A 15,989-nucleotide genomic window follows, 5' to 3' on the forward strand; every position below is an offset into this window, starting at 1 on the left:
AGTAAGGAATGAATAGGTAATAAAATGTAAATGTAATAAAAAATATGTTAAGTAAAATAGAGTGTGATTGCGGTTGTATGTTTGGATGGGTAGTAAAAGGTTGAGGTGCCAGCCTTAGAATCATAATAAACGACACCACATCTGGAGGAAGAAAAGCAACGATGCTCCGACAGGACTGTTTGGCCGAAGAATGCACTGGGCGAGATAATCCGATAACCCTGAGGGCATACCGGACTCAGGGCTGGCTCTACTGTTTTTGCCGCCGCAAGCAGCGCACCGAATTGCTGCTGCGGACGGCGGGGGCAGTCCGTGTGCCGTTAGGGCGGCACGCGCATTTCCGCGGCGGTGGCAATTCGGCGGCAGCTTCCGTCTTCAGCTGGAAGACAGAAGCTGCGCCGCCACGGACAGCTGAACATAGAAGCTGCCGCCGAATTGCCGCCGCCGCTGCCGAAACGCATGTGCCGCCCTAACGGCACACGGACTGCCCCCGCCGTCCGCAGCGGCAATTCGGCGCGCTGCTTGGGGACAAAAACGCACGGACTGCCGCCCCTTGCTGAGTGCCGCCCCAAGCACCTGCTTGGAATGCTGGTGCCTGGAGCCGGCCCTGATGGACTCCACCCCGAACCGCCCGAAGGGAACCAAAGAACCGAAGAGCAAGATAACAACAAACTGTCATTGCTGTGCTATCTGCATGATTGATTATCACTTCAAACGTGAGAACAGCATGACGAGGCAAACCCCATAGACTTGTAGGAGGATGGATCCCTATAAAGACAGCCCCTAAAGACTGAGGACTTTGGGGCTGGTTCTGCAAGCAACTTTCAGGAGCATTGGATGCGCATCTGACAAGGCCCGGCTCCATCCTCGAGTCCAGGCCACCTGGCAAGTGACTTGGCACGAGCAACTTCTAGGCTGGTAACTATAATAACAACCTTGCAGAACTCGTGTGTGTGGATGGAATCAGTGTGTGAGTGAATGGAATGTTGTAGCTATAACTGATTACTTACCCTGATTCTTTCTGTATTCACAGTAAACACGGCGTATTGCATTATCCCCTGAATAAGATCCTGCTGGTTTTCATTTTCTAAGTATAACACATTCAATCTTTTAAACCCAGCTCAGGTTGATGTCCCCCAAAATGCTCAGGCTTTGATGAGTTTCATTGACAAGCTGAAAATGTCACTGTCCTAAATCAATATTTTAATCATTGTATGTTACATTTACTATAAAATTATGTGAATTCTACAAGCATCAATGACAAGTTCCATTCAACCCCAGGTGAGGGCAGAATATACATTATCTTAAATGCATACGTCTCAGCTAGCAGCAAAACCTAACTAATCAGAGACCCCCAATCATGCTGCAGGACCCCTGTGCCCCTGCAGAGCCCCACTGGGGTTCACCCACGCAGGTCCAGTTGTAAGGTCACAGCCAAATTTTGCATTTTAACAGTTCGTGGTGCAGCATTTTTCTGTTCAGCAAAGAAGCTGTAGCGTATCCCTTTCAAACAAAGCAGATGCAGTTATACCATGCACTTTAGTAGAGCAAAGATTATTTCACAGCTTGATGCATTTAACGGTCTGGTTCCAGCCTCAGAGAGCAGCTGGATCTGAAAGCACAGAAGGAAAAACAAACCCAGGAAGCCTGTTAAACTGACAGCAATTCAGAGGCAAAAACCCAACAAAATGTCTACTGGGGAGAACCCAAAAACCCAACAAAATGTCTGCTGCAATCCCTTCATTCCCAGAACAAATTGTGCCAGTTAGAACGTTCCAAACGGAGACACCTCCCCATCCAGCAAAGCACTTCAGCCTCTGCTTAGTGAAAAGTGATCGCTCTGTAAAAGTGAAATATTATTGATTTGAAGCATGTTGGGAGTAGCTCCGGTCCAGTCACAGTGTTGCCAACTCCCATGATTTTTGTCATAAGTCTCAGGATAATTATTGTTTTCCTTAAAGCCCCAGCTCCTGGAGTCAGGTGGAGATGTGATGATTTCAGCCTTCATTCTTAAAGAAAAAGTAAGTTTCTAGCCCTCATGACTGTGGAGAAAGTTTCCAAATGTGACCCCAGTGCACCCTAAAGGCCCAAAAAGCAGAAGGCAAATAAAAAGAACCCCAAATCTAGTAATTTACATAATCTTGAGATTTTAAAGCCAATCTCGTGATTTTTGAACATTTGGGATTGGCAATACTGCAGTCAATTGGCCTACTCCTGTGCTTGAAAGTAAGCACACGCTAAAGTGTTTGGCCATAGCGAGGCCCCAGAGAGATTCTTCAACCAATCCCCCAGCCAGGAACAGACTCAGACTCTACGAAAGGTGCGATTCAGCTCTGAGCTTTGCGGGAAGCACCCTTTGACCAGGCTAGCGCAGGACTGAGCCCAGGCATTGGAGGTTCCAGGCAGGGGCACACGACTGAATATCTCTGGGCACAGCGGCTTGCTCTGTTTTTTTATTTCATGTAGATCTTGCCAGACTTTTTTTTTTTAATTATTTAAAACATCAAGTCATTGTATAGTGGGAATCAAACCCAGAGACCCAAACCGCCCCAACAGGGTCACATCATCAGGGTGGCAATGGCCTCTGTATTCCCACTCCCAGCCTCCCACCTCTGCCGCTGCCCACCTCAGGCACAGACACTGCTCCTGGTAACGACAATAACACACTCCACTCACTGCAGTGGTGCAAGATCTGGTCGTTCATGCTGAGCACGGGGCTGCCCAATGCGGTCATCAGCATACAGTGGATTCCAAATTCCGGTTCCTGGAGCAGCCCAGCTGGCACCAGTTCACACTGGAGCTCAGCACAGAGGCTGTGCTGGAGGATGGGTGAAGTCGGCCGATTAGCCAGTTACCGAATGGGCTCCAGAACACATCTCCATGTAGGCATTGGCTGAAAGAGAGCACCCCCTAAACTGAGGTGTCCGGTTCCCTTACACTGATCTCAAGTCAGTCATACTCTGGAGCACCCCAAATGCAAAGAGAGTTTTACGGAGGAGAGTATTTCTACAGCAATAAATGAGTGAGTGAGGATTCCTCCTGGAGCTCTCACTGCAAATAATGGTGCAAGTTGCAGGCGATGCTGAACTGGGACCCGAGAGTGGGGTGCTTTAGCTAAGCAGGGATGCTGAGGGTTGGGTGTTTTACTGGAGGCTGTTGGGTTTGATCAGGTGGTTTTGTTAACACGAGTCAGAGGCAGCTGGAATTTCCAGGCAAGCACCTGTTTGTGCCTAATGATCAATCAAAACGTTATTGTTTATTTGTATTGCGGTAGTGCCCAGAGCCCCCGTCATGGACCAGGACCGCACTACGCCAGGCACTACAAACCCACAGTCCCTGCCCCACACAGCTTCCAGGATATACAACACGACAGATGTGGGGCACAAGGAACCAGTGAGACAATACTGAGCAGCATGAGAGCCAGAGGACACTGCACACCAGGTACCCAAACATTTTCAAGTTTAGGTTGTGTCTATCTGGGACGCTGTACCAGCACAAGGCACGGTGTGAACAAATACATTAGAGAAGCCCTGGTCGTGGGTTGCATAGTTAAGGTGGAATAAATATAAAATAAGCTGGTAAGTCAGTGTAAATTGCCCCCTGCCCATACGTCTGATCTGTAGCCGCCACCACTAGATAGGGTTGTGAAATGGTGCAATCAGATTCTAACCTGTTAACTCTTCGCTGTCAGAAGCAATTCCCTCAGAAGGGCTGTCAGAGTTTAGATGGGACCGCCAGGGTCATCTAGTGTAATCCCCAGAGAAAGGGCCTGAGGCCACTCTGATTTGCGCTGGTGACCAGCCAGCAAGTGTGAAAAATCAGGACACTTTTTTTTCGGGGAGTGGGTATAATTGCCTCTAATATCGGGCCATCTGGTCACCCCAGTTTTATGTCAGTGTAACACAACTGACTTCAGTGCCAGTTGCTGCTGAGATACACTGGCCTCAACTGTGGAGAATTAAGCGGAGGGCGGAGACTATAGATAGGGCTCTACCAAATTCGCGGCCATGAAAATTGGACCATGAAATCTTGTCTCTCACCATGAAATCTGGTCTTTTGTGTGCTTTTACCCTATACTATACAGATTTCACAGGGGAAACCAATGTTTCTCAAACTGGGGATTCTGACCCAAAAGGGAGTTGCAGGGGGAGACAAGGTTATTTTTTTTTTGGGAGGAGGTGGTATTGCCATTCCTACTTCTTTGGATCTGGGCATCTGGAGAGTGGTGGCTATTGGACAGGTACCAGCCTCTGAAGGCAGCGCCCTGCCAACAGCAGTGCAGAAATAAGGGTGGCAATACCATACCAGGCCATCCTTACATCCGCGCTGCTGCTGGTGGCGGCGCTGCCTTCAGAGCTGGGCTCCCAGCTAGCAGCCACCACTTTCCAGCTGCCCAGCTCTGAAGGCAGCGCCGCTGCCAGCAGCAGCAGCGCAGAAGTAAGGGTAGAGGTACCACAACCCCCCCTACAATAACCTTGTGACCCCCCCCACAACTCCTTTATGGGCCAGGCCCCCTAAAATTACAACACTGTGAAATTTCAGATTTAAATAGCTGAAATCATGAAATTTACTATTTTAAATTCCTATGACCATGAAATTGACCAAAATGGACCACAAATTTGGTAGGACCCTAACTGTAGGTGGCCACTCTTGGGCTGAACCTGGAAACACTGACGGCAGATTTTGTAGAATCAGAGAATCTCAGGACTGGGGGCCCTTGAGAGGTCACCTCATCTAGCCCCTGCACACAATGTCCCTTTCCAGGGCAGCCCGGATGATGGGCTATAAAATGAAAAGTTTTAAACATTCTTTAAAATGTAATGATGGAGGAAAGTTACAACTCCCAAGCCCCAGCAATAATGCACAGAAATTAGCTCCAAGGAACTATGGGATTTCTTGGAAATTTTCTTCCCCTTTCCAAAGCTGCCCCCCACCCCTCCACTGTGGCCATTTAAAAATGTCTGCTCACCACAGGCTGCTTTTGTGGTGGAGGGGCAGAGTCTGGCATGTGACAGAAATCCTGAAACACACATGCACGCCTGTATTGGGGCAAGCTTTGATTTGGGCATGAAAGGGTTATTTGGGCACGAAAGGGTTATAGACGCTTTCCATGGCGTTTAGCTTTGCGCTGGGGACTGCCATCAGTGAAACAGAGACAGGCTGCAGGTAAGGAGGCTGCGGGTTTTTCTCCTCTTTCAGCCTTAGCCTCGGGCGGGGGGGCTGCAAACAGCTTGCCTGGCAGTTGTACGGATTTGGTTTTGGGGGGGGGGTGCAGGGGCCTCTACATCCGGGCTGTGCAAACGGAGGAAATATCTGGTTGCGCTGAGAGGCCCTGCTCCAGGGGCAGAGCGTCAGCATGCAGCATTGTGCAGCTACGCAGAGCAGGGCTCCTCCATTTTATTTCCCCCCAGAGAAGCTTTTCATATTTAGCTCATTTTCCTGTCCACGATCCCCACGGGGAGGTTGGCTTCGGCCCCTGCTCTTCCCCCTCTGATCTCCGGGGAGGATTGCCAGTGAAATGGAAAGCGAGACAAATGGAGTTGAGGAAAAGAAGCGTCCCTGTAGCTGCTTTGTCCCTGATGAGGCCGGGCCCTGCAGAGAGAGCGAACGGGGGTCTAATTGCAGGTGGGCTAAAGAGTTCAATCAGCACAGCAGCCGTCACACACTGTAGTTATGAGCAGGGGCGGCTCCAGGCACCAGCACACAAAACGTGTGCCGGGGCGGCAAGCCATGGGGGGTGCTCTGCCGGTCGCCGCGAGGGGGCAGGCAGGATGCCTTCGGTGGCATGCCTGCGGAGGGTCCGCTGGTCCCGTGGCTTCAGTGGACCTCCCGCAGGCGTGCCGCCGAATCCGCGGGACCGGGGACCTCCCGCAGGCAAGCCGCCAAAGGCAGCCTGCCTGCCGTGCTTGGGGGCGGCAAAATACCTAGAGCCGCCCCTGGTTATGAGCAGCCCTAAAGAAACTAACCATGGTGTACAGGGCAGGGTATGGGTCCATAGAGTCCAAGGCCAGAAGGGACCATTGTGATCATCTAAGTCTGACCCCCGTATAGCCAGAGAACTGCCCCAAGTAATTCCTAGAGCAAAAAACATCCTACGCCCCCAGGCTCCTCCGTCTATGCCAGCAATGGCTCCGTCTGCAAGGCCTGACTTTCTCGGGGGGAGGGCCCCGACTAAGCCGGTCCCCCTGCTAGCTGCTGTCCTGCTGCAGCTGGTTATTTGTGAAGTTGCAAGTGTAGATTTTGTCCACAAGGGGGGAAGCTTAGGGGAGGAGCGGTCTCTATGCTCTCGAGCAGCACAGTGCACGTAGACCGCAGTGAGCATCAGGTGCGCTCCTTGGCCTGTGCAGTTAGGGTGGCCACATAGCAAGTATGAACAATCAGGACCGGGGGGGGGGGGGAGTAATAGGCGCCTAAGACAAAGCCCCAAATATGTGGACAGTGCCCCGCTCCCCTTAGCTGGTGCAGTCAGCACAGAGATTTCTCCCCCTCCACCCGGGGCAGTGGGTTGTTTCCATCTGTTTTAACCACTGCAGAGAAAGGAGGCTTGAGAAAGGCGGGTGAGGAAAGGCGCAAAGCAAGGGAGGGTGGAGGAGCCTGGGGGACCAGAGCCCAGTGGGAGAGCTAAGGGGAAGGGATGACTGTGGAGAAGAGAAGCGGCAGGATGGAGCAGAAAGCAGGGAGAGGGATACGGGCGAGACGAAGGATGAGAAGAGATGCTGCCTTGCGGAGGCTGAGAGAAAGGCCAGCAGCGGGAGCAGATGGACTCACAAGGGGGAAACAGACCGGCTCAGGAACAGAAAAAGGAGAGAGAAAGATGGGAAGGGGAGAAAGCAAAGCCCTCCCATCTAGGCTGGGGAATTGTGTTTAATTTCTTGAAGCTCCGGGAGTTGAGCAGAGGCCTCTCTGGCCACACTATTGAGATCTGGACACAGGATTGTTACCCTGCCCCCCACCCCCAGCCATTCTGTCTGTTATTTTTCCCATCAGTTTAACTACCAAATCCAGACTGGCCCCATACTGATGGACAACCCTGCATGGAATGTAACTCTTCAGTCTGAATGTGCAAATCTTCCTCCTGACGCTACGCCTCCCTCTGGCCTGGCATGGGCTATGCCTGCGCTACTCACGCCCCATCTCCTTTGCGTCTGTCTCCACTAGAGCAGCAGCTGCTCTGGGAAGGAAAGGCCAGAGCGGCATGAAGCCTGTGGCAGTCCCAGCAGGCGGCCTGGATTCCCCACCAGCTGCTGAACCTGGGAGCAAACATCCGCGTCCTGTGGGATGGGGAATGGCTGGTGGGGACTCTGCTCAGGTAGGACTTTGTCCCTGAACTCGACTTTTTCCTGTGAACTGAAAGGACTCTGGAGAAGGAGCTGCATGGGGGAGGGATAGCTCAGTGGTTTGAGCATTGGCCTGCTAAACCCAGGGTTGTGAGCTCAATCCTTGAGGGGGCCATTTGGGGAACAGGGGCAAAAATCTGTCTGGGGATTGGTCCTGCTTTGAGCAGGGGGTTGGACTAGATACCTCCTGAGGTCCCGTCCTACTCTGATTCTATTCTATGACTGTTTCCTCAGCCCATGTGATTTTAGAACCATTGCTGCACCCCGCAGTGCAGCTGTGCAAACCAGTCCAGTTCCAGTTCATCCAGAGTTGGGGGATCTCGGGGGGGGGTCAGGACATGTGGTTTCATGGCCCCTCCCCCAGAGCTTTACCTGGCTCAGGGAAAGCCCCATGCTCCAGAGAAAGCTCCTAACAAAAAGGGGAAGAACTGGTCCCAGGAGTGGGGAACACACAGGGCAGGGCAAATGGGCAGGGGAGGAGCTGGCTCGGAAGCCAGGGAGAAATGAGCTCCCTCAGGGGACAAGTTTGAATAGATGCCTTTTCTATCTCAAGTCAAAGCAGCAGGATACAGCTGAGGGGGGCAGTGCATTCCAGGCTCTGAAATGCAGGCGTGCTCAGTATAGGGTTTGCCTTCGTGTCCTCTCTAGCTGTGTGTTTCACTGGACAACACAACCCCCAGTTAGATATCACTGCAAATAGGTGGGGTGCGGGGAAGGGACTGGTGCCACCTTGATGGGGAGTCTCCACTATGACAATGGCTGGGCTACTACTCAGCATCCACTTGGAAACCGATTTCCTTCCCTGGGAGTCCTGGAGTGGCAGGTGTGAGCTGACAGGGCGGGAATCACACTCCAGATGGACTGCCTGTGCTGTGTGTTACTCATGCAAGTTACATGTTCAGGAAATGCTCTCCCTGCCCTGCCGGGCCCCAGGGCTGCTGCTCTCAGGGTGTGACTGAAGCAGACGTTGCTGATCACGGTTTATTTGCTGTTTCAGGCTCCAGTCACATTTGACGACGTCGCTGTCTATTTCTCCGCGGAGGAGTGGGCGGAGCTAGCGGAGTGGCAGAAGGAGCTGTACAAGAACGTGATGAGGGACAACTACGAGGCTGTGATCTCCCTGGGTAACAATGATCATTCACCTATTCGAGAAGCTGCATGAACTTTGAAGGGCCTGAGTTAGCTTCGGCTCAGATTTGCTCTCATGTGCTTAGGTACATCCCCCTTTAAAATGCTTAGCCCTGGTCTACAGTGGCGGGGGAGGGGAGAATACCATAGCTGAAATCAACGTATCTTAGATCGACTTATCTCCCGTCCTCACGGCGCGGGATCGACGGCCGCGGCTCCCCCCTCGACTCCACTTCCGCCTCTCGCCCTGGTGGAGTTCCGGGGATTGATTTATTGCGTCTAGACGAGATGTGATAGATCGATCCCCGATAGATCGATCGCTGCCTGCCGATCTGGCAGGTAGCATGGAGTACCCTTAGAAGAATTACAAAATACTGTGGTTGTTTTAACCATTCTAGCTCTGTGTTCTGTGGGCCAAACCCTATATTGTGCACTCAAGCAAAACCACTGAAGGTAAACACCACATTGGTTTGTTCTCACCCCCTGTAGAGTGGTTGCAGAGGAATGATCTGCACTGATCCTCAGATGCTGCAGACTACTGTAGAGGAGCGGCATTGATGCAAAACCTACTTCATTAAGAGAGATTCTAGTAGAATTATAGCCACCTTCTGCCTTTCCTCAGCGTAGTAGCCAGGAGGTCAGCTGTGGAACTGAGCAGGTACACAGGAGATGATAATACTATAGCGCTTAGTCTTTAGCTCCCTCAGTTTTTACAGGGAAGGTGCCCTGACCCCCACCTTCACTTAGTTATTTGAGAAACTTTCCTTCTCGAGATCCTGGGGATAAAGTCTGGGCCCCCTAACATGTCCAGACAGAGATGTCTTACGGAACTGAAAACAATAGCAACACAGGCCAAGGCATCAGATTTTCCCACAATGCTCCTGGCCAGGAGCACAGTACCAGCACGACGGTGTGTTTCATGGAGCACTGGCAGGGCAGCGCTGACGGGAAGCTCCGTCCCATGTTGGGAACACAGAGATCTAGCACATCAGTACTCCAGGATGTGTTCCCTGGATATCACAGTCAGTGTGTAATCATCGTTCTCCCCACGCAGGCTGTGCTGCTGCCAAACCGGACATTATATCCCAGCTGGAGCGAGGGGAAGAGCCATGTGTCAGCGCTCACCAGGACTCCAGGGACAGACACACCTCCGCAAGTGAGTCGGCAGCTCTCTGGGGCAGTGGGAGTGGTCATATTCACCAGCATAGCGCCCCCTAGTAGCAGGGCCTCATTACAGGGGTCTTCACCGCTAGAGCCTTCCGTAGGCCAGCTGCCTTTGTGCAGTCAGGAACATCTAATTCAGAGCCCTTCCTGGGACAGACAGTCCATCTAACAACCCAGGTGCCTCAGCAAATCAGCCCGTCCTCTGGGCTTTCTTCAGTCCCCTTTCTGGGGCCAATCCGGAGTCTTTGCCCAGCTCCAGTACTGAGCCTTCCTGAGGGGTCTGTTCTCCAGCAGTCTCTGGCTCAGGCCCCTTCACAGGAGTCCATTTTGGGTCCCCCTCACTCCTGTCCCCAGCCGGGCTGAACACTCTCAGGTGTGCATTACGTTATCACCTGACACCTCTTAGTCCCACCCCCTCTGGCTGAGAAGCAACCATTTAATTATGACACCGGTGCAGCAGCTGCGACTAACTGGCTTTTAACCCATTCTAGCCCATGATGGGGTTTCACCCCATCACAGGAAGGGACCATCTTTGTTATGTGTTTGTACAGCTCCTTGCCCCATAGCCCATGACTAGGGCTCCTGCATACAAATCAATCAATAAATAGTATAATGTATCCAGAATGACCCCCCACCCCACCCCAATGTGCACCTACAGCTCCATGCAGGAGGTTGGTATCTAGCAGATGTCCCATTTTCTTGGCAGACATCAATCATCTCTTTCCAGTCTCTCTGACCCTCTGCTTTTTGTCCAGCTATTTTGTGAGTGTTCGGATGTTGCAGTTGAATTGGTATCTTCATCTCTCTTCTCTGGAGGGCTCACAAATACTTTGCCCGAGAGAGAGAACTTCCCTGGAGGTGGCTTGATTCACAAGGGTGAATCACTACTTTTCTATCCTGCATGGACCACTTTGTAAGAGTGTCTTTCAGGGACCCATTTAACCTCCCAATCCCCCAGCTCTCCCCTGTTTGGTTCTCAAAGTACAACATTCTACAGACCACAGTTTGCAAATGACTGACCTAGAAAGTAGAAATGTCTCCTGGGGTATTTTTTACGACTCATCCGCCCCAAGTGAAGGTCTCAGAATACAGCAGTTTCCACTTCCCCAAGAAGATCAAGACTTATTCTGAATTAATTGCCCTAAGGGGCAGGGTTTCTGAGCTCCGCCTGCTCTTCCCCAGAAACACTGATGTTTCAGACTTTGGCCTTGACCTCCTGCAGTTCCTAGTTGTTTACAAAGTTACGGGTGATTTTTCAAGCTCTTGCTCTGTTCCTTGGGAAACAACAGGTCAGATTTTCAGAAGTCCCAGCATGATTGGTGCTGGGGTGTTTTGAAAATCTGGCCATAAGCAGGGGCGGCTCCTAGACATTTCACCGCCCCAAGCAGGGCGGCATGCCGTGGGGGGCGCTCTGCCGATCGCTGGGAGGGGGCTCCGCTGGTCTCGCGGCTTTGGTGGACCAGCGGAGCCGCGGGACCAGCGGAGCCTCCGCAGGCACGCCTGCGGGAGGTCCATCGGAGCCGCCTGCCGCCCTCCCAGCGACCGGCAGAGCACCCCCCAGCTTGGCTTGCTGGGGCCTGGAGCTGCCCCTGGCCACAAGTATCACACTGGGAGCTGCTGGGTGCTGAGTACTTTGGAATCTCTGACCCTCTTGAGGTGCTGGAATGGAACCTAAGTTCTTTTGAAATTCTGGCCTCAGCAGCTAGATTTTCAGATGTGCACTTGGAGTTACTGTTGGAAAATGCTCCAACAATATCTGCTAAGTTTAACACGGTTTTGTGCCTACACAGATCCATCATCTGCTTACACAGCTCTGAATATGGCCTTCACATCCTCACCACCTGGGCTCTCTCCTCCACCCCAATCGTCTGATCCCTCCTCCCACAAGGTGGACCTCTCTCCATCCCCTGTGCATTCCACCAGCCTGTGGATTTGGGAGGCACACTTAGGGCGCACAGACCAGGAAGAGAACAGCATGGGCATTGCCGAATGCATAGAGAGGCCCAGCAGTAGGCCTCCATATGCACTCAGTGGGGCAGCCCATGGTCAAGTGGAGAGTGAGGAGAAGGCACTGGACAGGGTGTTTTGCTCACCTCCAGCCTTGCCTGGCCTACATCCACATTCTGAGCAGAGCTATGTACCTGGGCAAGTCCAGACATTTGAATCTACTTCTCACACAAATCGAGGATCTGAGAATAATACACTTATGTTCAGAGCACAGAGAACTGAGCATCCTGTAACTGAGCAGAAACCTGCCTCTGCAAACAGGCTGGAGAAAGAATTGGGTATCATCATCCAGGAGATGCAGACAGCAAGAGTCCACCTGGCTAGCATAGCCGGCTCTCTGCTGGCTTTGTCCTCAGCATTCCTGCCAGCTCCTGTGGATGGCACAGGTCCATAGGAGATCATCTCGGAGCAGCATATTCTCTTAGAAACCTCTTCTGTGTTCTCACACTCAAAGCTGTGGAACAGAGAAACAACCACTCCCTTCTTTATTTTCTCTAAAAGCATGTGTTCTGTTACTAATACTTCATGTCTTTATTTAAAAAAAAATGCATAAAAATGTATTTTTCATTTTAAAAAGCCTGTTAATGTATTTGTCTTAACATTTTATTTCTCTGTTTACTAAACTTTATTTAAAAGGCCCTAAATGTTTTAAAAGCCTGCTTTCTTCTGAAAAATGTTATTTCTAACCCTAATTTTTTTTAAAAGGGCTGTAAATGTGAAAAACACACAGGCAGCCGTAATGTGCCCAAAAAAATGAAAAAAAATCCCAAATGGCCACGATGCCCAAAGCTTAAATGTTCAAAAATGAGAGCTGGAACGGGGCCTGGAAACCGGTCGAAATGTATATGGTGGTGAAAGGTAGAGAGTCCTTTACTTTTGTTCTCTTCTTGTCTTGCAAGATGGCAAATGTGGAATCAAGGATGCCAATCTCACAGTGTACAACATTCTATTTCACAGTTGTGGAAAACTAAGTACAACCACCATGATGTACTCTGAAGTAACAGTTAAACTTGGCAGTAGTCTTTATATTATTTACTCCTGGGGGAATTCTTTGCTACTGTGCATGCACATAATTAATGAGCCATGCATGTTTTTAGCACAGAAAAAAAGCTTCTGCTAAAATGTTGGTGCAGTTCTGCCTTTTGCCCACCAGAGAGCGCTTTGGCCATAGGCCACAGCAGCAGCTCCTGGCCAGCTAGGGAAGAGAAAGAGCCTGCCTTCTTCATAGCACCTACCAGACCAGGTCAGGAAACAGGGGCTATAGGGAAACAGTATATGGGGACGTGGGGGGGGAAGGGTCAGACAGGGGATCATAAGGGCTAGTCGAGGAGGAGAGACTGAGGCAGAGGCTGAATGTAGTGCCCCTTCCCTAGTGCCACCCCTTCCAATATATGGTCATGTTCCATTCTGGGGGGTCTTGGGTCAGGAAGACCACCTCTTTTGTACCCGATGGGAGGTGTAAGGAGATGGGTTACTTTTGGCCATGGCCACTTTCTTGCTGACTCCATGTCTCTTCCTTACACCTTCCCCTCCACTCCAGCTGCTTCATTACCATAGCAACCCCTTGCTTGATGAGGTCCCCTTATTTTCTCTTGTTACTGAAAGGCAAGGCTAGCAGCTTCACGGGGTATGGGTGTGTGCAGCCTTCTGCTTTCACTTACATTCTCTTGCTTGCTTATTCAGCCTGTTTAAATTAAAAGCAAGGCCAGAAGCAAGATTATTATTGTTTAAATTTTTACCCTATTTACTTCACATTCTCCTAACAGCTGTGAGCCAGGCTTTAAAGGAGTTAGTACTCAGTTCTGTATTAATATGCCTAGTAAGGAAGCTATTTGTCAAAATCCAGTTCCTGAATCTTTTTTGTTTGTTATAGACCTACTTGCTGACAGGTATTTTGAAATAAATGACCAAAAATAATTGAAACTGTTGTGATTATAGTGTGGTATTTTGACAAATAAAAGACGCAGAATTTTAAAATATTGTGTGTAGAATTAACTTTTTGTTGCAGAATTCCCCCAGGAGTAAATTATTGATTTTAATTGTACATCTATTATTGATCAGTGTGTTAATATCAGACACTTTTACTACTTAAAAGCTCTTGTGTACATTGATGCAGCAAAAACTACATTGTTTGGTTATCTTTCTAGGACTTTGGATGTTTTTCCTGAACCTCTGCTGTGAAATCTACTAAAAATTTCCACACCAAAATCATAGCCTTAGCCATCAGCACTCGCGTGGGTTAGCCTGTGTCCACACAGCAAAGTAAAGGAGCTCCAGACTGAGTGTAAAGCAGCATCCTGGCTCTAGCCCACAACCCGGCAGTGCCAGATGCCCTGCGTTTAGAGTGCCACCAAACTCAGTTGAAAGGGTTTGGTGTGGATGAGTGGGGAGTTGGGGCAACATCTGAGTAAGCACCTAGGCTAACTTTGCAATGAAAACAGGCCCTTATAGACTAAGAGGACAAAGTTCAGAAGTGATGGGTGACAGGGTGTACGGCACTGAGCAGGCATAACTCGTGCTAAGGGGGAAGTAAGGGAAAGGTTTGCCATTTTTCTCTCAATCTAGCATAGCACAAGAAAGGAAAAGGAACAGTCTGAAATAGAAGGACATAAGAGAGGGAGAGACTAGAGAAGTCCAAGCAGAAGCCTGTAAGCATGACGTGACCCAGGAAGAAGCTAGACAGAGCAAGCTTTTGGGGCTGGTGCTGACTAAAGAGGCTTTGGGCTATAAGCAAAGAAGCCACCTCCTCTTTTAGTTCCTCCTGCATTTGGAGAAGCAGGACTTCGTACACATTCCTTGTAAATAAACAAGACGGCATCAAAGAAAATACCAGATTCCATCAGTTTCTATTCCCAGCTGGAACCTCCCCAAGGCCCCGAACTTTCACTAGCTGCTGGGGTGAAACGGGGCCAACAATGTTATAGGGTTCAATGCCCCTCTCATAGAGGAAGACTAAAAAAAGGGGGTTACAGAGAATGCCCAGTAAGAAGCCAATCCCAATATACAGAATGGACAGGATACACAGGCTCAGACTGGCTTTTTCTACAGGCAACGAGGCTTCAATTTCTAGGGAAAATTAGCTTTGTGAACTCTGCAAACCCCAAAACAGTCTGAGAGGTTTCCAAACCAGCCTCCACTGATTTGGGATTTCTGGTCCGACTCAGCACTGAGCCTACTTACAGGGCGTGACGAGGTGCAGGGGCCTTACCTGCTCCCAAGTAAATAATGGTTAACGTCTCCTCAGCTTCCCCGTCCTGCTGCCCAGGTGTTCAGAGGAGGGGCTGTAAGACTGGCTTCCTGGGAGACAGAAAGGGGGGGGCGGGGGAATGCATTTGGGAAGGCTGGGCTCCACACCCAAGGGTCATACTAGAGATGAACTCCAGACGGATCCTAGAGAGGAGGACCTGGCTGACTGCACATGGACCTTTCTCCTGCACTGTTTGATCAGCTTACCCCAGGTGCTCCTATCTTGTTGGTTCTCCAACTTTCCTGCTGAACGAACAAAGGAAGCTTTCCTCAGACCCATTTCTCAGCGTTGTAGATTCCCTGGGACTGCGTAGTTACAGTAGTTGAGATCTCCAGGGACAAATGATCAGTTCCAGCACCACCAATCACAGATGAAAAAGCCTCCATGACAAGAAAAAAAGGCTATTTCATCAACACCTACAAAAAACCAAAACCCCATGTGCTCTAATGAGACACTCTGCTTCCTGATTCTAGTGAACTATATAACCTTCTTCCACAACCTACTGCTAGAAACAGAAACTTATAGCAGATCAAGTCAGTACAAAATAGTCCCAAAATAAATTACAATCCTTATCAGCACTGAACAAAACTTCAAATGCAACAGTATAAAGCAGTGGTCCCCAACCTTTTTCATCTGGCGGGTGCCAGACGACAAGCCACAGAAGACCGGGGCGGTGGATGAGCATCCACTGAAATGCCACCGACATGGAGCAACGTCAATAGGCGTCACCGCCAAAATACTGCTGACAAGCGGCAGCATCCAGCGGCAGCATTTCAGCGGCGGCGCCTCTGGATGACGCTGCTTGTCGGTGGCATTTCGGTGGATGCTCACCCACCAGCCAGTACACAGGCGCACTTAGATGTCCCGGCGGGTGCCATGGTGCCCGTGGGCACCGCGTTGGGGATCCCTGGTATAAAGTATGAACTGCTGATTAGAGGTTTAAGTACTTACAATGAAATGAGGGATTGATGGAACATGGAGAAGGAAAGGCCCTAAGAGGCCATGTGGTCGATACCCCTTGTAGTAGGGAGAGAAGCCTGGAGCACTGGGCCTGGTACAAGAGCTAAGGCCTGAGCTACAGTCTGTGAACCGAAGTCAGGCCATGGATT

The 15,989-nt window shown here is 50.4% G+C and overlaps 1 protein-coding gene across 5 annotated transcripts; it reads left to right on the top strand.

Annotated features, from left to right (window-relative positions):
• Positions 1-1,553: 1,553 nt before the first annotated feature.
• LOC123351075 (zinc finger protein 786-like) lies at positions 1,554-12,272 on the top strand. Of its 5 annotated transcripts, XM_044990234.1 has the most exons (6): positions 1,554-2,018; positions 3,272-3,438; positions 6,985-7,306; positions 8,332-8,458; positions 9,517-9,618; positions 11,417-12,272. In XM_044990234.1, the coding sequence occupies exons 3-6, from the start codon at positions 7,193-7,195 to the stop codon at positions 12,025-12,027; spliced, it is 954 nt and encodes a 317-aa protein (XP_044846169.1). In that variant the 5' UTR covers positions 1,554-2,018; positions 3,272-3,438; positions 6,985-7,192; the 3' UTR covers positions 12,028-12,272. The 5 variants fall into 5 exon arrangements, with proteins under 5 accessions (XP_044846169.1, XP_044846170.1, XP_044846166.1 ...); XM_044990235.1 differs by lacking the exons at positions 1,554-2,018; positions 3,272-3,438 and adding an exon at positions 4,958-5,163 and having other exon boundaries at positions 7,156-7,306; positions 11,895-12,272; XM_044990231.1 differs by lacking the exons at positions 1,554-2,018; positions 3,272-3,438 and adding an exon at positions 4,964-5,163 and having other exon boundaries at positions 7,156-7,306.
• The last annotated feature ends 3,717 nt before the right edge of the window (positions 12,273-15,989 follow it).

The sequence above is a fragment of the Mauremys mutica genome, chromosome 16, assembly GCF_020497125.1.
Source record: "Mauremys mutica isolate MM-2020 ecotype Southern chromosome 16, ASM2049712v1, whole genome shotgun sequence".
Taxonomy (NCBI): Eukaryota; Metazoa; Chordata; order Testudines; family Geoemydidae; genus Mauremys; species Mauremys mutica.